We start from the raw sequence: 26,645 nt of genomic DNA on the forward strand, positions 1-26,645 counted from the left end.
TCACCTTCCTGGGCCTCTCTGTCTCCATCTCCAGGCAACCACCTAGAAACTGATATCCATTTCAAGCCCACCGACTCCCACAGCTACCTAGAATACACCTCCTCCCCCCCACCTTTCTGCAAAAATGCCATCCCCTATTCCCAGTTCCTTCGCCTCCACTGCTTCTGCTCCCAGGATGAGGCATTCCACTTCCATACATCTCAGATATCCTCGTTTTTCAAGGACCACAACTTCCCCCTGCAGTGGTCGAGAATGCCCTTGACCGCATCTCCCGCATTTCCTGCAACTCATCCCTCACACCCCGCCCCCCGCAATAACCGCCCCCAGAGGATCCCCCTCATTCTAACATACCACCCCACCAACCTCCGGATACAATGCATCATCCTCCGACACTTCCACCATCTACAATCTGACCCCACCACCCAAGACATTTTTCTATCCCCACCCTTGTCTGCCTTCCGGAGGGACCACTCTCTCCAGGACTCCCTTGTCTGCTCCACACTCCCCTCCAACCCCACACACCCGGCATTTTCCCCTGCAACCGCAGGAAGTGCTACACTTGTCCCCACACCTCCTCCCTCACCCTCATCCCAGGCCCCAAGATGACTTTCCATGTTAAGCAGATGTTCACCTGCATATCTGCCAATGTGATATACTGTATCCACTGTACTCGTTGTGGCTTCCTCTGCATTGGGGAAACCAAGCGGAGGCTTGGGGACCGCTTTGCAGAACACTTCCGCTCAGTTTGCAATAAACAACTGCACCTCCCACCCCCTCCCATTCCTGAGACAACATGTCCATCATGGGCCCCCTGCAGTGCCACAATGATGCCACCCGAAGGTTGCAGGAACAGCAACTCATGTTCCGCTTGGGAGCCCTGCAGCCCAATGGTATCACTGTGGACTTCACCAGCTTCAGAATCTCCCCTTCACCCACTGCATCCCAAAACCAGCCCAGCTCTTCCCCTTCCCCCACTGCATCCCAGAACAAGCCCAGCTCGTCCCCGCCTCCCTAACCTGTTCTTCCTCTCACCTATTCTCTCAACCCACCTCACGCCACACCCCCATTTCCTACGTATTAACCTCATCCCACCCCCTTGACCTGTCCGTCCTCCCTGGACCGACCTATCTCCTCCCTAACTCCCCACCTATATTCACCTCTACTGGCTCCATCCCCTCCCCTTTAAATTGTCTGTCTCCTCTCCACTTATCTACGCCTCTATCCATCTTCAATCAGCCTCCCCCTCACTCCCTATTTATTTCAGAATCCTCTCCCCATCCCCCTTTTCTGATGAAGGGTCTAGGCCCAAAATGCTCCTGAGATGCTGCTTGGCCTGCTATGTTCATCCAGCTCCACACTTTGTTATCTCGGATTCTCCAGCATCTGCAGTTCGCATTATCTCTCTCTCCTACAGATGTGTAAGCCTGGCTTTGGTTGCGGATAAATTTTTGGAGGCGATTATAAAAGATAGGATTTATGGACATCTAGAGAGGCAAAAATCGATTAGCGATAGTCAGCATGGTTTTGTGCGAGAAAAATTGTGCTCACAAACCTGATTAAGTTTTTTGAGGAGGTTACCAAAAACATTGATGATGGTTGAACAAAGAACGAAGAACAAACAAAATTACAACACAGGAACAGGCCCTTATGCCCTCCAACCCTGCGCCGATCCAGATCCTCTATCTAAACCTGTCACCTATTTTCCAAGAGATAATGGGAACTGCAGATGCTGGAGAATCCAAGATAATAAAATGTGAGGCTGGATGAACACAGCAGGCCCAGCAGCATCTCAGGAGCACAAAAGCTGACGTTTCAGGCCTAGACCCTTCATCAGAGAGGGGGATGGGGTGAGGGTTCTGGAATAAATAGGGAGAGAGGGGGAGGCGGACCGAAGATGGAGAGAAAAGAAGATAGGTGGAGAGAGTATAGGTGGGGAGGTAGGGAGGGGATGGGTCAGTCCAGGGAAGACGGACAGGTCAAGGAGGTGGGATGAGGTTAGTAGGTAGGAGATGGGGGTGCGGCTTGGGGTGGGAGGAAGGGATGGGTGAGAGGAAGAACAGGTTAGGGAGGCCGAGACAGGTTGGACTGGTTTTGGGATGCAGCTTTTGTGCTCCTGGGATGCTGCTTGGCCTGCTGTGTTCATCCAGCCTCACATTTTATTACCTATTTTCCAAGGATGTGTACCCCTCTGCTCCCTGCCCATTCACATATCTATCTATATACATCTTAAATGACGCTAATGTGCACACATCTACCACCTCCGCTGTTTTACTCGTAGATACATGCCTTTCTGGGTCTTGAGACCAGTTATAATACAATATACGATTAGATCACATGAGCACCTCTAAGATGTTAGAAGATACATTGATTAAATTCCCTACAGTATGGAAACAGGCCCTTCGGCCCAACAAGTCCACACTGCCCCTTGAAGCATCCCACCCAGACTCATTCCCCTGTAACCAGAACAGAATTTAGTCTCACTTTGGACAGGAGAGATATCACAGAAAGAAAATATATAGACACTTCACAAAAGGACAAGGAATGACACATGACACTTTGAAATTTATGCCTTTATATTCCAGGAGTAACTGTGGTTATTTGAGTAAAAGTCACAGTTACCTGATGGTGATGATTTGTCCAAAGTTGAGTTCAAAGTTGTTAACTTGTGCGATGAAGATAGCAGCGAGTGCTTCGTACAGTGCAGTGCCATCCATGTTAATTGTCGCGCCCACAGGCAGCACAAATCTGGTGATTCGTTTATCCAGCCCAATTTTGTCCTCCAGGCATCGAAATGTGATCGGTAAAGTGGCTGAGCTGGAAGGCAGTAGAAGATAAATGTCAGTCTAACAGTGCAGTGAGTCACAACATCAATACTCTAGGCCAGGAATTCTGTTTAGTTTTAAGGAACTGTGTGTGTCTGTGTTCACATTTATGTCGATATCTGTGCATGTTATTCTGTGGCCCCACTTGACGGATGTGGTAGGTTTTGTTTCAGGAAAGTGGCGCTGGCGTTGCTTAAAGTGGCTGGGCTGAGCAGGTCAGTAGCAACAGTGATAAGATCATAACATAAGAACTAGGAGCAGGAGTAGGCCATCTGGCCCCTCGAGCCTGCGCCGCTATTTAATAAGATCATGGCTGATCTTTTAGAGACTCAGCTCCACTTATCCGCCCACTCACCATAACCCTTACTTCCTTTACTGTTCAAAAATCTATTTATTTTTAAAGTTGTTGAGAAGATTTGCAGCTTTGGGTTGTGGATGAGGTTTCATACTTGCTTGCTGAGTTTGGTTGCAGACCAAAGAAGAGAACAATAATTAACTTCCTTTCTTATACATAATGGTAGAACGTAAGAATAATGGGAACTCCAGACTAGTGTATACAGATAGGCCACATTTATGGACGAGATATTGAATTACATCAGCGACCACCTCGACACCAGTAAACGGAGCTGCATCAGGACAATATTCAAATCAGCCACAACACACTGCAGCTATCCAGAATTCTGCAAAGCGGGGAAAAGGAGCACTTAGAACATAGAACATAGAACATAGAACAATACAGCACAGAACAGGCCCTTCAGCCCACAATGTTGTGCCGACCATTGATCCTCATGTATGCACCCTCAAATTTCTGTGACCATATGCATGTCCAGCAGTCTCTTAAATGACCCCAATGACCTTGCTTCCACAACTGCTGCTGGCAACGCATTCCATGCTCTCACAACTCTCTGTGTAAAGAACCCACCTCTGACATCCGCTCTATACTTTCCACCAACCAGCTTAAAACTATGACCCCTCGTGCTAGCCATTTGTGCCCTGGGAAATAGTCTCTGGCTATCAACTCTATCTATGCCTCTCATTATCTTGTATATTAGGTCCTCAATTAGGTCCCCTCTCCTCCTCCTTTTCTCCAATGAAAAGAGACCAAGCTCAGTCAACCTCTCTTCATAAGCTAAGCCCTCCAGCCCAGGCAGCATCCTGGTAAACCTCCTCTGAACCCTCTCCAAAGCATCCACATCTTTCCTATAATACGGCGACCAGAACTGGACGCAGTATTCCAAGTGCGGTCTAACCAAAGCTTTATAGAGCTGCAACAAGATCTCACGACTCTTAAACTCAATCCCCCTGCTAATGAAAGCCAAAACACCATATGCTTTCTTAACAACCCTGTCCACTTGGGTGGCCATTTTAAGGGATCTATGTATCTGCACACCAAGATCCCTCTGTTCCTCCACACTGCCAAGAATCCTATCCTTAATCCTGTACTCAGCTTTCAAATTCGACCTTCCAAAATGCATCACCTCGCATTTATCCAGGTTGAACTCCATCTGCCACCTCTCATCCCATCTCTGCATCCTGTCAATGTCCTGCTGCAGCCTACAACAGCCCTCTATACTGTCAACGACACCTCCGACCTTTGTGTCGTCTGCAAACTTGCTGACCCATCCTTCAATCCCCTCATCCAAGTCATTAATAAAAATTACAAACAATAGAGGCCCAAGGACAGAGCCCTGTGGAACCCACTCACCACTGACTTCCAGGCAGAATATTTTCCTTCTACTACCACTCGCTGTCTTCTGTTGGCCAGCCAATTCTGTATCCAAGCAGCTAAGTTCCCCTGTATCCCATTCCTCCTGATCTTCTGAATGAGCCTACCATGGGGAACCTTATACAGAGGTTTTAAAAGGAATGGAGACCCAAAAAGCACAATCCGCTGTTACCACCATGACATACTACAGCAAGAAGGCCCATCACAGCCAGACACACTAGTCACCCTGCCGTACATCAGAGACATATCAGAAATGACCACACGACTACTCAGACTCTGAGGTATTAGTGTCGCTCACAAACCAACAACCACAGCTACTGATGAACGTGAAGGATCCCATACGCACAGCCAATAAAACGGCTGTAATGTACAAAATACCATGCAAGGACTGTGAGAAACATTACATAGGCCAAACTGGAAGAAAACTGACAATGAGGATGCACACTAGGTACAACGCCAGCCAGCTACCAAGAGACATGACGAATCTCACTGGTTTCAATACAAAGAGGACACAAATTCGACTGGGACAACACACCCATGACAGCAATCGAGCCAAAAAGTCATTCCTGGATGCCTAGAATTCCAACCAGCACTCCATCAACAAACACATTGAACTGGACGCCATATAAAAAACACTCAAAAACAGAACCATAAGTAATGTCAACCACCCCAGCAAACCGAGGTATATAAATAAGAAGTCAGACAGAACTCCAATGTTTTACCAGAGGCACACTGACGATGTTACCTAGCAGGGTGATAAAACATCTGCAGTCAAACACAATGGCTCAGCGAGCAAGAATACAACCTCTATCTATCTTTGCCTGAGAAACATTCAACGAGGAAACCTCAACTATTTCACCGGGCGGGGAATTCCACAGATTCACAACCTGTTGGGTGAAGAAGCTTCCCCTCAATTCAGTCCTAAATGCCGCCAACTTCTAGTTTAACCCAACAGTGAAAACAATCTCCCTGTTTCTATATTATCTATTCCCTTTGTAAGTTCAAATGTTTATATCAGATTCCCCCTCATTCTTCTAAATTTCAATGAGTACAGGCCCAGTCTACTCTATCTCCCCACAAGGCAACCCTTTCAATTCCAGAAGCAACCTAGTTAATCTCCTCTACATCTCCTTCAGTGCAGTACATCCTTTCTCAATTAAGGAGACCAAAAATCTGCACAGTACTCCAGGTGTGGCCTCATTAGTGTCCTATACAGCTGCACCACAATCTCAATATTTTTAAACTCCATCCCTCTTGCAATGAAGGACAATATTTCATTTGCTTTCTTAATTGCCTGCTGCATCTGCAAGCTAACTTTTTATGATTCATGCACAAGAACACCCAAGTCCCTCTGCACAGCAGCTTGCTCAATTTTTCACCATTTAAATAATAATTCATTTTGCTGTTATTCCTAACAAAATGGATGACCTCATATTTACCAACATTGTATTCCATCTGCCAGACCCTTGCCCACTCCCTCAACCTATCAATATCTCTCTTCAGACTCTCAGTGTCCTCTGCATACTTTGCTCTCCCACTCATTTTCATGTCATCCACAAACATTGACACACTATACTTGGTCCCCAACTTTCATCTATGTAAATTGTAAATAATTGAAGGCCCAAAACTGATCCCTGAGGCACACTACTAGCCACTGATCGCTAACCAGAAAAACACCCATTTACCCCCACTCTTTGCCTTCTGTTAGTAAATCAATCCTCAATCCAGGCTATTAGCCGCAATGCTCTGTACCCTTATCTTATGCTGCAGCCTTTTGTGACATCCCTTCTCAAATGCTTTCTAGAAATCCAGATATACTACATCCACAAGTTTCTCATTGTCAATCACACTTGTGATGCCCTCAAAGAATTCCAGTAAATTAGTTAAACATGGACCTGCTTTTCCTGAACCCATGATGTGGAGTTGCTGGTGTTGAACTGGGGCGGACAAGGTCAGAAACCACATGACACCAGGGTACAGTCCAATAGGTTTATTTGAAAACACAAGCTTTCGGAAAGACGCTCCTCCTTCAGGTATTAGTGAGAGAGGTGGTATCAGATATAAAATTTATAAGTAAAATATCAAAGGATCACACCACTGATGAGGATATATTAAACATACCTCAGATGTCATTAAATCTTTAAGACCCTTAGACATAGGAGCAGAAATTAGGTCATTTGGCCCATCGAGTCTGCTCCGCCATACAATCATTGTTGATGGGTTCCTCAAATCCATTCTCCTGCTTTCTCCCCGTAACCGTTGATCCCCTTGATGATCAAGAACCTATCTATCTCTGTCTTCAATGTACTCAATGACCTGGCCTCTACAGCCTTCTGTGGCTTTGAATTCCATAGATTCACCACTCTCTGGCTGAAGAAGTTTCTCCTTATCTCTGTTCTAAAAGGTCTTCCTTTCACTCTAAGGCTGTGCCCTCGGGTCCTAGTCTCTCCTACCAAAGGAAGCATCTTCCCAACATTCACTCTTTCCAGGCCATTCAGTATCGTATAAGTTTCAATTAGATTCCCCTTATCCGTCTAAACTCCATTTAGTATAGTCCCAGAGTCCTCAAACATTCCTCACATGTTAAGCTTTCCATTCTCGTGAACCTCCTCTGAATCCGCTCCAGGGACAGTACATCCTTCCTGAGATATGGGGCCCAAAACTGCCTATAGTACTCCAAATGTGGCCTGACCGGGGCCTTATAAAGCCTCAGTGGTACATCCCTGCTTTTATATTCAAGTCCTCTCAAAATAAATGCCAAAGCTGCATTTGCCTTCCTGGTTACTGACTCAACCTGCAAGTTTACCTTGAGAGAATGCTGGACTAGAACTCCCAAGTCTCCTTGCATTTTAATCACTTAGAAGGTTTTAATGGATTCAAATGTATAGGTAAATCTCTCATGACAGTGACGTGAAAGGAATTTGGTGATTCCTGATCTTTTCCTGAACCCATGCTATGTCTGCCCAATCGGACAATTTCCGTCTGGGTGTCTCGTTATTTCTTCTTTGATGATAGATTCAAGCATTTTCCCTACTACAGGAGGTAAGTTAATGGACCCATGGTTGCCCTCCTTTTGTTACCTCCTTTTTTAAAACAGTGGCATCACATTTGCTGTTTATCAATCTGCTGGAACGATGCTGGGGCCCAGCGAGTTATGGTGAGAACAAGCACATTTGCTATTTCCCCGCCATCTCTTTAAGAACCCTGCGATGCATTCCAGCTGGGCCAGGAGACTTGTACAACTTTAGCCCCACTAACTTGCCCAGCAATACCTGTTTAATGATAATGATTATTTCTTGGTCCCCACCTGCCATTGCCACCTTGTCATCAATTATTGGCATTTTTGTATCCTCCACCGTGAAGACCAAAACAAAATACTCTGGCTATCGACTCTATCCATGCCTCTCATTACCTTGTACACCTCGATCAGGTCACCTCTCTTCCTCCTTCTCCCCAGAGAGAAAAATCCAAGCTCAGTCAACCTCTCCTCGTAAGACAAGCCCTCCAGTCCAGGCAGCATCCTGGTAAACCTCCTTTGCACCCTCTCCAAAGCCTCCACATCTTTCCTACAAAATGGGGTGACCAGAACTGGACACAATATTCCAAGTGTGGTCTCACCAGGGTTTTGTACAGCTGCAGCAAAACCTCGCAGCTCTTAAACTCGATCCCGCTGTTAATGAAAGCCAAAACACCATATGCTTTCTTAACAACCTTATCCACCTGGGTGGCAACTTTGAGGGAGCTATGCACTTGAACACCAAGATCCCACTGTTCCTCCACACTGCCGAGAATCCTGCCTTTAATCCTATATTCAGCATTTAAGTTTGACCTTCCAAAATGCATCACTTCGCATTTATCCAGGTTGAACTCCATCTGCCATTTCTCAGCCCAGCTCTGCATTCTGTCAATGTCTCGCTGAAGCCTGCAATATCCCTCGATACTATCAATGGCACCTCCAACCTTTGTGTCATCAGCAAACATACTAACCCACCCCTCAACCTCCTCATCCAAGTCATTTATAAAAACTACAAAGAGCAGAGGCCCAAGAACAGAGCCCTGTGGGACACCACTCAGCACTGACCTCCAGGCAGAATACGTACCATCTACAACCACTCTCTGCCTCCTGTCAGCCAACCAATTCTGAATCCAGACAGCCAAATCACCCTGTATCCCATACCTCCTGACTTTATGAATGAGGCTGCCATGGGGAACCTTATCAAATGCCTTGCTGAAGTCCATGTACACCACATCCACTGCTCGACCCTCGTCAACCTGTCTCGTGACCTCCTCAAAGAACTTAATAAGATTTGTGAGGCATGACCTGCCCCTCACAAAGCCATGTTGACTCCCTTTAATCACGCTATGCTTTTCCAAATAGCCATAAATCCTATCCGTCAGAATTCTTTCCAAAACCTTGCTGACCACAGACGTAAGACTGACTGGTCTGTAATTTCCAGGGATTTCCCTATTCCCTTTCTTGAAAAAGGAACAACATTTGCCTCCCTCCAATCTTCCGGTACGACTCTCGTGGAGAGTGAGGAAGCAGAGATCTTCACCAGTGGCTTATCAACCTCCTTTCTCGCTTCCTGGAGCAATCTAGGATAAATCTGGTCTGGCCCTGGGGACTTATCAATCTTAATGTTCGCTAAAATTTCCAGCACATCAACTTCATCAATCTTGATCTTTTCAAGCCCGTTTTCCTGCTCCTCAAAGTTCTCATTCACAACAAGGCCCCTTTCCTTAATGAAAACCGAAGCACAAATCTCATTTAGGCCTTCCCTTATATGCCCAGGCTCCACGCAAAAGTTCCCTACGCTATCCCTGATTGGCCCTACCTTCTCCCTGATCATTCCCTTATTCCTCACATATGAGTATAATGCCTTCGGGTTCTCCCTAATCCTTCCCGCCAAGCCTTTTTCCTGACCCCTCCTCAGTCCACTTTTGAGCTCCTTCTGAGCAAGCCTGTAATCCTCTAAAGCTGTGCTAGACCCTTGCTTCCTCCACCTTACGAACGCTTGTTTTACCTTTGCAAGCCAGGCCAGCAAACCTGGCAGCTGCACCTTTCTCTCAGTGCTAAAACAACTCCCCCTATTACCAACCTCTCTCATCTTCACCCTCATAAGATTGCCATGCCATATCCATCCCTCATAGTAGTATGTTCAGAAATGTCATTCCATCCCTCTCAAACCATTCCAGAGTCCAAATTCATTGGTCTTTTCTCACTCTCTTTCAGAGCACTGAATACCTGCCAGAATTGGGTGACCTCCTAAAGGTTTCCATATTGAAAGCTGCCAAAGAGGAAGTGTTGAAAATAAACTCAGTCACAGCCTACCTGTCTATTGACAATTGAAAGATGAGGTCTCTACCAAAGCATTTTTACTCTCTATACACCAGTGAGAGTCCTGCATGCTATAACTATACTGATGGCCCAGTCTGTCTCTGTGGCTGGGAAGTCTGTTGTGAGATTTTCATTATGAAATCCCCATTGGACATTGACAAAGAACATTTTAACAACTGAAGCAGAACTGGAGTACCCCACCTCTAGCTCTGTTACAGCTACCAGGGCCATTGGTATGACATCAGGAGTTATGGAGAAATGAAGAAAAACGCATTCTGAAGAAGAGTCATTGGACTTGAAGTGTTAACTCTGTTCTCTCTGCAGACCTGCTGAGCTTCTCCGGCACATTCTGTTTTTATTTAAGGGTTCCAGCATCCATAATATGTTGCTTTTCTCAGAGAAAGACTTGCACAAGGCTACTTAGTTTAGAATTTAAAACTGTATTGCATCGTTTCATTTCAGTTTAATGATAAATGCATAATGATCCATTAACTTTTTTTAATAGCTTAACCCGTAAAATTGTTGCTGCAACAGATGCAGGAATTTGGCCCATGGTATCTTTGCTGGCTCGCCGAAAAGATAATTCATGTACTGACCTTCCTTCTCTGTCTCCTCACATTCCTTCAGAAATTCGGAAAATACAGAAACATTTCACAAGAACACAAATTTCAGGCGGTAAACCAACATTTACACAAAAAGAGGGGAGTGCTCGTCACATAAGAACATAAGAACTACGAGCAGGAGTAGGCCATCCGGCCCCTCGAGCCTGTCCTGCCATTTAATAAGATTATGGCTGATCTTTTTGAGACTCAGCTCGACTTAACTGCCCACTGACCATAACCCTGAATTCCTTTACTGTTCAAAAATTTATCTAGCCTTGCCTTAAAAACATTCAGCGAGGTAGCTTCAACCAGTTCACTGGGCAGGGAATTCCACAGATTCACAACCCTTTGGGTGAAGAAGTTCCTCCTCAACTCAGCCCTACATCTGCACACACATAGCAGCATTTATAGGAGAAACAAACAGATATAACATTTTGAACTCAGTTCCTTTGGAATGAAAGGTGTGTGTGTGTGTGTGTGTGTGTGTGTGCAGGTATGTGCGGGTGTGTTTGTGTGTGTGTGTGTGTGTGTGTGTGTGTGTGTGTGTGTGTGTGTGTGTGTGTGTGTGTGTGTGTGTGTGTGAGAGAGAGACCAGAACAGAATGTAAAGATGGTAAAGATGAAATGCAGATGTAAAATACATGTTAACTGTGAAAGGATAAATTACATCCGCTCTGTTTGCATTGAAGTCAACAAAACAGCAGCCAGGGAGTAGATGGGAATGTAAGAAAAATAGAGGAAAGAGGTCAAATTCCAAAGCTGTTGAGCACCTGAGGCTGTAAAATGAGGTGGTGTCCATCTGGCTGTCATTGAGCTTCTTTGGAACACTGTTACAGCCCAAGGCCATAAACGTTAGCTTGGGAGCAAGACACTTTGTTGATGTGAAGAGCAACAGGAAGGTAAAAATCATTCCTGGGAACAGAGCGGTGGACAATTCCATAAAGTTGTCACCCAATGTGTTTAATCCGGCTTGTGTAACGGAGACCACGTTGTAAGTATCGAATACAGCAGACTGGATTGAAACAATTTTACTGATGACACTAAGATTGGTGGAGTAGCTGATAGTGAAGGGGACTGTCAGAAATTACAGCAGAATATAGATAGACTGGAGAGTTGGGCAGATAAATGGCAGATGGAGTTCAATCTGGGCAAATGTGAGGTGATGCATTTTGGAAGATCAAATTCAAGGGCGAACTATACAGTAAATGGAAAAGTCCTCGGGAAAATTGATGAACAGAGAGATCTGGATGTTCAGGTCCATTGTTCCCTGAAGGTGGCAACGCAGGTCAATAGGGTGGTCAAGAAGGCATATGGCATGCTTTCCTTCATTGGGCGGGGTATTGAGTACAAGAGTTGGCAGGTCATGTTGCAGTTGTATAGGACTTTGGTTCGGCCACATTTGGAGTACTGTGTGCAGTTCTGGTCACCACATTACCAAAAGGATGTGGATGCTTTGGAGAGGGTGCAGAGGAGGTTCACCAGGATGTTGCCTGGTATGGAGGGTGCTAGCTATGAAGAAAGGATGAGTAGATTAGGATTATTTTCATTAGAAAGACGGAGATTGAGGGGGGACCTGATTGAGGTCAACAAAATCATGAGCAAGAAACTTTTTCCCAGAGTGGGGGACTCAATTACTAGGGGTCATGAGTTCAAAGTGAGAGGAGGAAAGTTTAAGGGAGATATGCGTGGAAAGTTCTTTACACAGAGGGTGGTGGGTGCCTGGAACGCGTTGCCAGTGGAGGTGGTAGACGCAGACACGTTAGCGTCTTCTAAGATATATTTGGACAGGTACATGGATGGGCAGGGAGCAAATGGACACAGACCGTTAGAAAATAGACGACAGGTCAGACAGAGGATCTTGATTGGCGCAGGCTTGGAGGGCCGAAGGGCCTGTTCCTGTGCTGTAGGTTTCTTTGTTCTTTGTTATGTAATTAAACTTGGTAACACAATGAGGAGCTGGAGGAGGACAACAGGCCAAGCAGCATCAGAGGAGCATAAAAGTTGATGTTTCGGGTCAGGACCCTTCTTCAGAAATATGGGAGGGAGAAGGGGGGATGGGAAATAAATAGAGAGAGGAGGGGTGGGGCTGGGGAAGGGTAGGTGGGATAGCGATAGGGTGGGTGCAGGTATGGGGTAAGACCATAAGACCATAAGAATAGGAGTGGAAGTAAGGCCATTCGGCCCATCAAGTTTACTCCGCCATTTAAATCATGATTGATGGGCATTTCAACACCACCTCCCTGCACACTCCCCATAGCCCTTGATTCCTTTTGAGATCAAGAATTTGTTGATCTCTGCCTTGAAGGCATTCAACATCCCGGCCTCCACTGCACTCTGCGGCAATGAATTCCACAAGTCCATCACTCTCTGGCTGAAGAAATGTCGTCTCATTTCAGTTTTAAATTTACCCCCTCTAATTTTAAGGCTGTGCCCACGGGTCCTTGTCTCCCCACCTAACGGAAACAACTTCCTAGCAACCACCCCTTCTAAACCATACATTATCTTGTAAGTTTCTATTAGATCTCCTCTCAACCTTCTAAACTCTAATGAGTAGTTGGTAGTAAAGATTGTTCAGCAGGAAGGGTAGGACAAATAGTTGGGGATGAAAATGGACAGAGGAAGGTCAGCTGGCCTGAAACATTAACTCTGATTTCTCTTCACAGATGCTGCCAGACCTGCTGAGCTTTTCCAGCAACTTTGTTTTTGTTCAGGAAAATGGACAGGTTGTGTCAGGTCAAGGAGGAGAGGATGAAAGGGACTTTGAACGTGGGATGAGGCTGGGGGTGGGGTGATTTTAAAACTGGTGAATTCTTTGTTAAGATGATCGGGCTGTAGTCTCCCGAGGCAGAATATGAAGACCCTCTCCTCCAGTTTGCGTACGGTGTCACTGTGGCACTGGGCGAAGCCCAGGATTGACATGTCACTCAGGGAGTGGGAGGGGCTTTGGACAGTGAGGTAAAGGAGGTGAATAGACAAGTCAGTGTTAAACTTTCTACAATAACATGGGAAAGTGCCACAGGGAGAGAGAAGGTGGAATGGACCAGAGTGTTATGCATATATACAGTCCCGATGAATGTGGACAGTGGATGGGGTAGAGATATTTGGTGGCGGTGCCTTGCTAGAGGAGATAGAAATGGGTGCTAATTGTCCTTTGAATGCAGAGACTAAGGTGGTGGAAGGTGAGGCCAAGGGGAACGCTATTGTTGTTTTGGGAAGGAGGGAAAGGGGTAAGGGCAGAAATGCAAAAGATGGGTGGCACGGTGGCTCAGTGGTTAGTACTGCTGCCTCACAACAGCAGGGACGGGGGTTCAATTCCACCCTCAGGTGACTGACTGTCTGTGTGGAGTTTGCACATTGTTGTTTCTTTGTCTTTGTTGTTAGAATCATAGAATCCCTGCAACAGGCCATTCGGCCCACTGAGTCTACACCAACTCTCCAAAGAGCAATCCACCCCCTTACCATGTATTGCCCTTAGTATCCAGGAATATGCAGGCTAGATGGATTAGCCATGAGAAATGCAGGATTACAGGGATAGCATAAGAGATGTATCTGGCTGGGATGCTCTTTGGAGGGTAGGAGTGGATTCGATGTGCCGAATGGCCTGCTTCCACTGTAGAGATTCTACTCTAGGAGATTCTATGGATCTGATACAGTTGAGGCTCCTGTCAACCACAATGGGGATATTCTCGGTTGAGGAAGTGGGAGGGCATGTCAGAGGCAGCCCAATGGAAGGTGGTTTCATTGGAATAAATGTGACAGGGGTGGAGAGACTGAATAAAATTCTCACAGAAAGCAGGATAAATAAAGGTGTAGTCATGGGTAACTTTGGGAACTGATGAGTTTGTAGTGGGTATTGGTGGACAGCCTATCCCCAGAAATTGAAACAGTTAAGGCAAGGAAAGGATGGGCAGACTCAGAGATGAAGCAGGCGAAGGTGAGAGGAGAATGGAAATTGGAAGCAAAATTGATTAAACTTTTCAATTTCAACAAAGAGCAGAAAGCAGCACCAGAGACGTCTGGATGTATTGGAGAAGGTGTTGTGGGTGAGGGCCAAGTGAGACCAGAGCAAGGAATATCCAATGAAGCTACAGGCATACCTGGGACCCATCAGGGTAGGTATACCTTTGATTTGGAGAAAGTGAGACGGGTTAAAGGAGAAATGAGGGCAGTGATTGTAGTTGATGAGTCACAGTGGTGCCATGGTCCGGGGGAGATAGGAGGAGGTATCTGATAAGCTCTGCAATGTCGGGGTCAGTACGCCAGACTACAACAGCACCATCCTTATTAGCAGGCTTAATAACAAAGTCAGGGTTAGATCCAAGGACATGGAGTACAGTCCTAGCTACAATCAGTTCTGAGGAAGGGTCACCAGACCAAGGCGTTAACTTTGTTTTCTCCCCCACAGATGCTGGCAGACCTGCTGAGCTTTTCCAGCAACTTCTATTTTTGTTCCTGATTTACAGCATCCGCAGTTCTTTTGATTTTCCAGCACAATACCTGTGTCTTTGGATTAACAGTCTAGAAGAAATACCATTACATCATCACCTCCCCGTAAATCCTACAGATGGAAGAGTTGTTCCATCAGGTCCTTGGAAAAACATCCTAACCCAGATCTCTACTGTATCCCTGTAATGCCACATTTAACATAATTAATCCACCAAATCTACACATCTACAGACATAGTTACAACGTGACTCCTCTATTTGAGAAGGGAAGCTGAGAAATAAAACAGGAATAATAGAAATGTGAGCCTGATGTCAGTAATGGGGAAAATTATAGAGTTTATGATAAAGGAATTGACAGTTGATTATTTGAAAAACAGTGGCTGGATTGAACATAGTCAAAACGGATTTACAAAATATCTATTCAAGTCTCTGCCATTTCCTTGTTTTCCATGATTAATTCTGCAGTGTCATTTTCTGAGGGATCAGTGTTTACTTCAGCTGCTGCGTTTTTATATACTTGTAGACAAAGCACCAATGTCTGTTATAATATTTCTTGCTAGTTTACTCTCACATTTCTCTCCTTTTTAATCATCTTGGCCTACACTATTCTTTACAGCATTTTAAAGTTTTTTGAATTTGATAACATCTCCCTCAGAAAGGGACAGTCAGCCAAGGTTTGTGAAAGTGAAATAATGTCTGATAAATCTGTTGGGATACTCTACGGATTTAACTTATAGAGTGGTGGCAAGTGAATGTGATTTATTTGGACTTTCAGAAGCCTTTCGAATAAGTCCTACATAAGAAATTAGTGCACAAAATTAAAGTGCATATGATTGGAGATAGTGCACTGACATGGAGAGAGAACTGGTTGGCAGACAGCAAACAAAGAGTAGGAATAAAACAAGAAAGTAAGAACTGCCGATGCTGGAGCCAGGGATAACACAGGGTGGAGCTGGAGGAACACAGCAGGCCAGGCAGCATCATAGGAGCAGGAAATTTTTCTGAAGTGTCCTGACATGAAACATCAGCTTTCCTGCTACTCTGATGCTGCCTGGCCTTCTGTGTTCCTCCAGCTCCACGCTGTCATCTGTAGGAATGAAACGGTCTTTTTCTGAACGGCAGGTGGGGTGTGGCAGGGTCATTGCTAGTGCCCAGCTATTACAATCTATATTAGTGATTAGGGTGAGGGAATTAAATGTAGTACCTTCAAGTTTACAGATGACACAAAGCTGGATGGGAGGGTGAGCTGAGCAGAAGATGCAGAAATGTTTCAGTGTGACTTAGACATGATGAGTGAGTGGATAAGTGCATGGAAGATGAAGTATAGTGTGGATAAATGTGAGATTATCCACTTTAGTAGCAAAAGCAGGAAGGCAGATTATCATCTGAATTGCTACAAATTGAGAGTGTGAAATGTGCAACAAGACATCACAGGTAGACAGGGTGGTGAGGAAGGCATTTAGCATGCTGGCCTTCATCAGTCAAGGCCCTGAGTGTAGGAGTTGGGACGTTATGTTACAGTTGTATAATTATTGGTGAGGCTGCACTTGGAGTATTGTGTGCAGTTTAGGTCACCCTATTATAGGAAAGACATAGTTAAACTGGAAAGTGTGCAAAGAAGATTTACAGGATGTTGCCAGGAATAATAGGCCTGAGCTATAGGGAGATGTTGGCCAGGATAGGACTTTATTCCTTGGAATGTAGGGGAATGAGGGGTGACCTTATTGAGGTGTATAAAATCAGGAGGGGCATAGATAGGATGAATGTATATAATCTTTTCCCAGGGATGGGGAATTGAAAACTAGAGAGCATGGGTTTAAGGTGAAAGGGGAGATATTTAAGAAGGACCCGAGGGACAATTTCCTTACACACAGAGTAGTGTGTACATGGGATGGGCTGCCAGAGACGGTGGTTGAGGCAGGTACAATAGCAACATTTAAAAAACATTTGGATAGATCCATGGATAGGAAGGGTCTGGAGGGATATGGACCAAATGCAGGGAATAGGAACTAGCTGAGTGGGCACCACAGTCAGCATGGACCAGTTTGTTTCCATGCCGTATTACTCTATGGCTCGATGACCTGTGTGCCTTCATACACCAGTGGTTGAAAACAAGCATGCAGGTACAGCTGGGAGTCAAGGAGGTAAATGGTAAGTTAGCCTTTGCAGTGACAGAGCTCAAGACCAGGAGCAGAAATGTCTTGCTGTAATTTTACAGAACCTCGGTGAGACCACAAACAGAATATTGTGTGTCTTTTTTATCTCCTTAGCTGAGGACGAATGTTCTTGCTTTAGAAGGAATGCAACAAAGATTTACCAAACTGATTCCTGGAATGCTGGGACAGACGTATGAGGAGAGGTTTAATTGTTTAGGATTATATTCATTGGAGTTCAGAAGATGAGGGGAATCCCACAGAAACCTGTAAAGTCCTATTGATAGGTTAGATGCAGGAAGGAAATTCCCACTGGCAGTTGCCCAGAACCGTGGGTCACAATATAAAGACCACATGGTAGGACTGCAATGAAGAGAAGAGAAATTTCTTCACCCAGAGAGAGGTGGAATTCACTATTACAGAAGGCATTCAAAGACAAATTTTGTATGATTTCAAGAAGGATTTGGATAAAGTACTTGCGGTTAAAGGGATCAAAGTACATGAGGAGAAAGCAGGAACAGACCATTAATTTGAATGAACATAATGAGTGGCACAGCAGGCCCAAAACGCCATTCCTGCTCCTCATTTCCACGTTTCTATGTTTTCTTTAGTTAGCCATGGATAGCTCATCTTTCTTGTCTTTCTATCTCAATGGATTATATTTTTGCTGAGAGCTATGAAATATTCCCTCAAATGTCGGCCCCTACTCACCTGCAGTTTTACCTTATAAACTATTTTCTTACTCTACTTTATCTAACTCTGCCTTGATATTTTTGAAATGGCCTTAATTTAAGTTTAAGACGGTAGTTTCAGATCAAAGTTGCTCACCGTTAAACTGAATTAAATTATTTCATTTTATGGTCACTTATGCTCCTATGATGAAAAATTGCACAGCAAGGCTAGTATTAGTCAGTCAAATGAAAGTGGTTATAAAATCAGAAAGAGTTGGAGAAACTCAACTTGTTTGAAAGCATTTGTGGAGAGAGAAAAACACAGTTTATATTTCAAGCCTAAACTGACTATTTCAGAACTGAAAGAGGCTGGGAAATTTGTTTTTATGCTGATGATGGGGTAGAGGGGAGATTGGAACAGAATGTGAGGGTGCCCAGAGGAAAAGACAGGGAGTGTTAATGGTGCTAAAGGAGTGGTGGAGATAAAAATGATATAAGTTGTTACAAAGGTGGAGGTCGAACCCCTCTGATAATTAAACTGAAACATTAGCCCCCAGTCTGTTATGGCAGGAGTAGAGGTTTCCTTGTAATAATTAAACCCCAAGCACCCAGAGAAACCCATGTTGCCTTTGTAATCTGTTAAAAGAAAGTGGTTAAATGAAAGAAAATCCCTGATATTCACTTTATAAGTAACAAATAACAAGTTATTTATTTAACTCGTAACCTTGAACAAATTAACAGAATTACAACAAATGGAACAATTACCCCTTATCTACTAAGTATTCCCTAACTGAACTAAATTCTATTAGCAAGCAGTTCCAATAAATACAAGTCCCATTTATATAAACCCAGGCAATTACGAAATAAATTAAACTTAACTTCTGTAAGTCTACATGTCTTTCTTCTGCTGTTCTCAAGACATAAATGTTTTTCATCTGCTGATCCAGCTGTTATGGATGTTTTCTCTAAGAAGGCTTTTTTGAGGACTCTGAGCTAGAAGTGCCATGGTAGCTTTTATGGGTAGATGGTGCTTTCTTTAGAGAGCTTAGCAATTTCTTGTAAGACCGTGATGCTTATTCCGTTCTTACACAGATTTTCGAAAAATTGGTCCAAGGTTGTCAAAACCATCAGATTTAGATTCAATTGGCTTTCGATCTCTAAGTGCTTGGTTTAAATTCATTGGCTGATTGAAGCTGGTTGCCAAAACACCAAAACAAGCCTACGGTTTCCAATCACACAGCCAGTTGATACATGGTTCCATTTCAGACCTGGTTGTACATCTTCAGCTACATACAGATACTTTTTCTTCTATTAATCGCTAAGCTTAGAAAAGCACTTTACCTCTTAAAGAAACATAAGAACTAGGAGCAGGAGTAGGCCATTCGGCCCTTCGAGCCTGCTCCGCTATTCAGTAAGATCATGGATGATCTTTTCATGGACTCAGATCCACTTATGCACGCTCTCACCATATCCCTTCATCCCTTTATTGTTAAAAAATATCTACCTTAGCTTTAAAAACGTTTACTGAAGTAGCGTCAACTACTTCACTGGACAAGGAATTCCACAGATTAACAACCCTCTGGGTGAAGAAGTTTCTTCTCAATTCAGTCCTAAATCTGCTCCCTCTAATCTTGAGGCTATGCCCTCTGCTTCACTCTGCACTCTTCTTCCTTTTTTGATTACAAACAAATTCTAGCTTCCTACCTTTGAATTCATGATTATTCTACACAACTTCGAAACAGTGTGAAAAGGAGAAAATGTGTAAAAGAAACCATATTGTTAGCAACAAATGCAGTACACTTGATTAAAATAAGTGCTGCTCACCGCTCACATTGTGTTCTCTTTTGTATTAGTGAGACCAAACAAAGAGTGGATGATGCTTTTGGGAACCACCTCAGTTCTGCCCATAATAATAGCCCCAACCTTCCAGTTCTTTGCTATTTCCATAGACCGTCATGCTCTCATCCTAGCCTTGCTAGAGCCCTTCCAGAGAAGCTTGGCTCAAGCTGGAGGATCAACACTTTATTTTCCACATAAAAACTTTACAGCTTCCAGGATTCAGCATTGAGCCTAACAAACTCAGTGCATGAAATCTGTCTTCTATTTTTTATATTTCTACTAGCAGTCCTGACCCATTTTCTCATGCTTTGTACATACTATTTACACCTATTTTACATATCTATCTCTCCTTGGACACCATTTGCAACCTTTTGTCTTTTGCTATAGACAGCCACACAATTTGTTCCACTCGTTCCTCCCCCCTTCCAAAAAACATAATTTCCTTGTTCCTTTCAGTTCTGAGGTAAAGTCATATCATATTCAAAACATGAGTTCTGTTTTCCTCTTCACAGACGCTGCTGAACCCGTTGAGTTTTTCCAGCATTTTCTCCCCCCTTCAATGCTGCCCACATCTGAACAAAGAATGCAGGGGACAAAAAAGAGACAAATGACTGTCTGAACATTTCACACTTTTGTTTTGCTTTCAAGAACTAAAACCTATTTGCAGAAACATTTCTTTCCTCAGATAGAATTCCAACAGAGAGAAGTCAGTTCTCCTTCTTTTCCTGGTGTGCCTGTGTTTCTGTGTGTTGTAGGTTGTTTAGAACAGAAAACATTTAGGGAGATAAAATATTACATATTACAAACTGCTGTGTTAACCAATTCTGCATCACTACGTAATAAGTTTTGTTTTAAAATAGAACAATATTTTTTGTACTTATTAACATTCACTAGGATGAAAGAGCAGGAAGTTGGATTTGAGGACTATCAGATCAGCCATGCTCTCATTAAATGATGAAGGAGATGCAAGGAGTTGAGTGCCTGACACTGCTCCTGTGTTTTATTGTGTCAATAAGGAAACCTAGTGATGTATCTTTTCATTCTGAGTCTGATTTAGAGAAGATTTGGAGCTGCCAGTGTTGGACTCAGTCAGAACTTCACCAGGTTATAGTGCAATCATTTGTAATTCACAAACTTTCAGAGTGCTGCTCCTTCTTCATGTGATGAAGGAACCTTGGGCCAAAAGTCTGTGATTTCAAATAAACTTGTCGGGCAAGAACCTTGTGTCATGTGGCTTCTAACTTAGAGAAAGCAGACAATGGCCCACAATGAGAAGGCTGGGACTTTTTATTCTGGAGCATAGACGGTTGAGAGGCAACCTGATGGAAGTTTATAAAATAATGAGAGGTATAACTAAAGTTAATGGTAGTTGACTTTTCTCTAGGATGGGGGATTTCAAGATAGGGGGCACATTTTTAAAGTGAGAGGAGAGAGATTTTAAAAATACATTAGAGGCAAATTGTTTATACAGAGGGTTGTTCATGTGTGGAATGAACTTCCTGAAGAGGTGGTGGATGCAGGTACAGTTACAACGTGCAAAAGACATTAGGGTAGATACGTAAACACAAAAGGTTTGGAGGGATATAGGCCAGGAGCAGGCGAGTGGGGCTAGTTTAATTTGGGATTATGGTCAGCATGAGCGAGTTGGAGTGAATCTGTGCTGTATGACTCTGTGACTGAGTCGCCTCTACTGCTATCTCCTGGATCCTCCACATGTGCCTCCCTTATGATCAAACTCTGCTGTCCCCGATCAGGGACCAAAACTGAATACCTAGCAAAAAGCCGGTGACTACCTCCTGGGTCAATGTGTCCCGGTAACGTTCTTCCTCTTTAATGAACCACAGTGTCCAAAGCTTAGACTCTAGTTTATGACCTTTGGTCCAAAGTCGTTTGAGCTGAAGACTGACTATAGATGTGGTTAATATGGATCGTACCTGGATCCACCTAATCCCACATGCTGCAGCTGCACCTGCCATTTCTCATGTGTCCATTTTACTATTGAGGGTTTCAAATCTGGAAATGTCACTCAATAATTATTTGTAGCTACATTGAGTGGATTAAGTAGTTAAGCTCCATACTTAATACAATACTTATATATCTGACCTAGTTTAAATTACAGTCCTAGTTTAGAGAGAAGAAAATCATATATCTGCTCACCTAACTAATAGTCCATGAACTCATTTTTCAGATCTCATTGTTTTTTTACTCAATTAATTGGACCTCCCTTCATCTCATGAAAGAATAGCACTGTTCTCTTTACTCACTAAATTCCTGAATTAAGTGTTGTGTAAAAGTTACATTCTGTTGAGAAAAAGAAAACAGTGGATGCTGGAAATCAGAAACAAAGTCAGAAATTGCTGGAAAAGCTCAGCAGATCTGGCAACATCTGTGGAGAGAAAGCAGAGTTAACTTTTCAAGTTCAGTGACCCTTCTTCAGAACTGTTCTAACTCTGCTTTCTCTCACAAATGCTGCCAGATCTGCTGAGTTTTTCCAGCAATTTCTGATTTTGTTTCTATACTCTGTGAGCTGGTTGTTGTTCCACTAATCAAGTGTGTGCACATGTGTGTTTCAATGTGAGCTATGTTTCTGTGGCTGTGTTTCATTGTGAGGATGTGTGTGCATGTCAGTTTCAGTCCATTTACATCGATGCAAATATATGAACAAAGAGCAGAACAAAGACCCCTTCAAGGCTGCTCTACCGTCCAATGGGATCATGGCTGATTGGATTGGAATCTCTAATCCAAATTCCTGTCAACCCCTGATAATCTTTCACCCCTTTGCTGAACAAACATCTATCTACCTCTGCTTTAAAAACTATTCAAAGACTGATTCTAACATCACTTCAGGAAGAGAGTTCCAAAGATTTATGACACTGTGACAAAAAGGTTCACCACTTTTGTAAATTGGCGACTGTTAGTTTGAGATTCTCCCATAAGACACTATTGTCTCCATTTTCACCAGACAAGAACACTCAGGATCACAGTCATAAAATTGTTGCAGTACACAATGGCATTGTGGGTCTACTCACAGCACATGGGCTGCAGTGGTTCAAGGGCAACTAGACATTGGCAATAAATAGTGACCAGCCAGCGATGCACAGATCTAGATGTCATAGGTTTAAAGTGAGGGGGGGGGAATGATTGAAAAAGGAGCTGAGGAGTAACCTGAAGAGGGTGGTGTGTGTATGAAATGAGCCAAGAAGAAGTGACAGAACCAGTTTCAGCTACAATATTAAAAAGGCCCCTAGATGGGTATAAAAATAGGAAACATTTTTAGGGAGATGGGCCAAATACTGGCAAAAGGAACAAGATCAGACTGGGATGTCTGGTCACCACAGACGAGTTGGACCAAAGGGCCTGTTTTCACACTGTATGACTCTACAACACTATAAGTAAATTTTTTAAAAAATCACCGTACACTTATGTGCATTGAATCTCACCTACCATCTACCTGCCCATGCCACCAACTTGTCAAAGTCTTTTTAAAGTTCCACACAGCCCTTAAAGTCTACAAGTTTTACAAATTCAGTGTTATCTGCAAACTTTTGAAATTGTCCCCACACGCAGAGATACAGATTGTTTGTCAGCAGTCCTTGCAAATGAGTATAATTGTCCACCTGGGAAATTCCATATCATTGGTCTGGAGTTCTCTGAGCCTTGGCATGGCTGATGAGCCGGATATTAGAGCCGCATCTCAGACCACACATTTAGCAGGTGTTTTTTGGAGGTGGAATTAGTCCGCAGCCTTGAGATCATTTGAATTCCTTTCTGTTGTTGCTTTTCCATACTTCCACTATCTGCTCAATTATGACCCTCATACAGGAGATTCCCCCAACTCGGATTCTTCTGAACAGGGCCCTGTCAGGCATTGAGATCGATATTGCATTTCTTGAGGGAAGCCTTCAGGGAGTCTTTGAAATGCTTCCTTTGTCCTCCCCTTATTGAGAGCCTTCATTGAGCTGGGTAAAGAAGATTTACTTTGGCAGTCAGACTCCAGGCATCCTAAGCACCTGTTTAGACCACGTTTTAGACGAGTTGACAATGGCATCAGTTATGGTGCTGTTAGCTGCCTTAAGGAGTGATAATGGGAACTGCAGATGCTGGAGAATCCAAGATAATAAAGTGTGGAGCTGGATGAACACAGCAGGCCCAGCAGCATCTCAGGAGCACAAAAGCTGACGTTTCGGGCCTAGACCCTTCATCAGAGAGGGGGATGGGGTGAGGGTTCTGGAATAAATAGGGAGAGAGGGGGAGGCGGACCCAAGATGGAGAGAAAAGAAGATAGGTGGAGAGGAGAGTATAGGTGGGGAGGTAGGGAGGGGATTTAACTGCATCCCCCAGTCACGAACCATTTCCACTCCCCCTCCCATTCTTTAGATGACATGTCCATCATGGGCCTCCTGCAGTGCCACAATGATGCCACCCGAAGGTTGCAGGAACAGCAACTCATATTCTGCTTGGGAACCCTGCAGCCCAATGGTATCAATGTGGACTTCGCCAGCTTCAAAATCTCCCATTCCCCCAACACATCCCAAAACCAGCCCAGTTCGTCCCCTCCCCCCACTGCACCACACAACCAGCCCAGCTCTTCCCCTCCACCCACTGCATCCCAAAACCAGCCCAGCCTGTCTCTGCCTCCCTTGACCTGTTCTTCCTCTCACCCATCCCTTCCTCCCACCCGAAGCCGCACCTCCATCTCCTACCTACTAACCTCATCCCACCTCCTTGACCTGTCCGTCTTCCCTGGACTGACCTATCCCCTCCCTACCTCCCCAAGTATACTCTCCTCTCCACCTATCTTCTTTTCTCTCCATCTTCGGTCCACCTCCCCCTCTCTCCCTATTTATTCCAGAACCCTCACCCTATCCCCCTCTCTGAGGAAGGGTCTAGGCCTGAAACATCAGCTTTTGTGCTCCTGAGATGCTGCTTGGCCTGCTGTGTTCATCCAGCCTCACATTTTATTAGCTGCCTTAAGGACACTGTTGTTAGTAAGTCTGTTCTCCCAGCTGTTGCAGAGAATCCATCTCGAACAGTATTGATAATACTTCTGAAGGACCTTGAAGTTGTGTCTATACATAATCCAAGTTTCTGAGCGATATAAAAGAAGCAAAAGGATGACAAAGATTTTACTGTCTGTATCAATGATATGGTCATTGTAGACTCTCATCTTTAAGCATCTGACAGCCATACCCACAGATTGGTGCAATTTTGAATGTCCACATTGATGTCAGTCTTAGATGTTTCCCACATAAGGGAAATGTTTCATTTTTAAGAGGATTTCTGTGATAATATTAATGGAGGAATGGGCTGGAACTTGATTTTGGAAAGGATTTGAGTCTTCTTGAAGTTGAGGCAGAGACCAATTCTTCAGTATGCTTCAGCAAAGGCACTAAGTGAGGCTTGAAGATTCTCTTCCAGGGGGTCAAAAATCACACAACACCAGGTTATAGTCACTCTTTCTTCAGTTGTCAGTGAGAGGGGTGGCATCAGACACAGAATTTATAAGTAAAAGATCAAAGGATCATGGAAATGGTGCAGATGTTTTGAACAAATTCAGAATGGCTGTTAAATCATTAGCCAGTTAGAAAGGAGATGTAGATTTAGATTGACTAATATGCAAATCCCAGAATTTCTTTCAAGTCACTGACCCTAGATAACTAAAAGATTTATTAGTATACAGAGGTGACACCTCAGGTCAGACAATGCATATTATGTGCGAGGCCTTGTTTAGAATCTGTCTGCGTTTTAATTTGGAGTCAGACTGATTTTATTTCCAAAGTAGGAATTTATAAAATGCCACATTGACTGACTGTCTACAAATTGTGTGCTTTTTGAACAAAATAGAATGTGTCTGCAAATGCAAATTTACCATAGATTTATGCATGTGTGCGTGTGAGAGTGTGAGCGTGTGTGTGAGCGTGTGTGTGTGTGTGTGTGTGTGTGTGTGTGTGTGAGAGAGGATCTGTGTGAGTGCGTGTGTGTGTGTGTGTGTGTGTGTGTGTGTGTGTGTGTGTGTGTGTGTGTGTGTGTGAGAGAGAGGGTGCATGAGAGAGGATCTGTGTGAGTGCGTGTGTACGGTGTGGTGGGGATCTTGGTTGAGGCTGCCCTCATGGGTAATGGACTTGGCTATCAGCCTCTGCTCGGCAACTCCACGTTGCTGTGTACCCTAAAGTCTGCCTTGGAGCATGTTTACCCAAAGTTCCACAGCCGAATGTTTTTGACCACTGAAGTGCTCCCCCACAGTGACACCCAGTTTGGGTTCCACCAGGGCCACTCAGCTCCTGATCTCATTCCAGCCTTGGTTCAAACATGGACTAAAGAGCTGAATTCCAGAGGTGAGTTGAGAGTGACAGCCCTTGACATCAAGGCTGCATTCGACCGAATGTGGCATCAAGGAGCCCGAGCAAAACTGGTATCAGTGGGTATCAGGGGACAAACCCTCCGGTGGTTAGAGTCATACCTGACACACAGGAAGGTGGTTTTGATTGTTGGAGGTCAATCATCTCAGCTCCAGGACATATCTCTCAGAGTTCCTCAGGGTAGTGTCCTCTGCCCAACCACCTTCAGTTGCTTCATCAATGACCTTCTCTCCATCCAAAGGTCAGAAGATGATAGCTGAGCATTGCACAATGTTCAGCACCATTTGCGACTCCTTAGACACTGAAGCAGTCCATGTTCCCATGCAACAAGATCTGGACAATATCCAGGCTTGGGCTGACAAGTGGCAAGTGACATTCGCACCACATAAATGCCAGGCTATGACCATCACCAATAAGAGATAATCTAACCACCGACCCCTTGACATTCAATGGTGTTCCCCTCACTGGATTCCCCCCCCTCCCCCCCACTATCAACATCCTGGGGGTTGTCATTGACCAGAAATTCAACTGGACTCACCACATAAACACAGTGACTACAAGAGCAGGCCAGAAGCTGGGAATACTGCGGCGAGTAACTCACCTCCTGACTCTCCAAAGCCTATCCCACCATCTACATGGCACAAGTCAGGAGTGTGATGGAATACTCCCCACTTGCCTGGATGGGGGCAGC

General features: G+C 44.3%; 1 protein-coding gene across 4 annotated transcripts in view; it reads right to left on the reverse strand.

Moving 5' to 3' along the window:
• Positions 1-26,645, reverse strand: part of LOC125451014 (excitatory amino acid transporter 1-like) — a 140,761-nt gene that overhangs the window by 8,438 nt on the left and 105,678 nt on the right. For all 4 annotated transcript variants that reach the window (XM_059645054.1, XM_059645055.1, XM_048527639.1 and 1 more), the window contains one exon: positions 2,620-2,814. In XM_059645054.1, coding sequence (XP_059501037.1) covers positions 2,620-2,814 — 195 coding nt within the window. The remainder of the gene's footprint in view (positions 1-2,619; positions 2,815-26,645) is intronic.

Source organism: Stegostoma tigrinum, chromosome 3 (genome assembly GCF_030684315.1).
Source record: "Stegostoma tigrinum isolate sSteTig4 chromosome 3, sSteTig4.hap1, whole genome shotgun sequence".
NCBI classification, from domain to species: domain Eukaryota; kingdom Metazoa; phylum Chordata; class Chondrichthyes; order Orectolobiformes; family Stegostomatidae; genus Stegostoma; species Stegostoma tigrinum.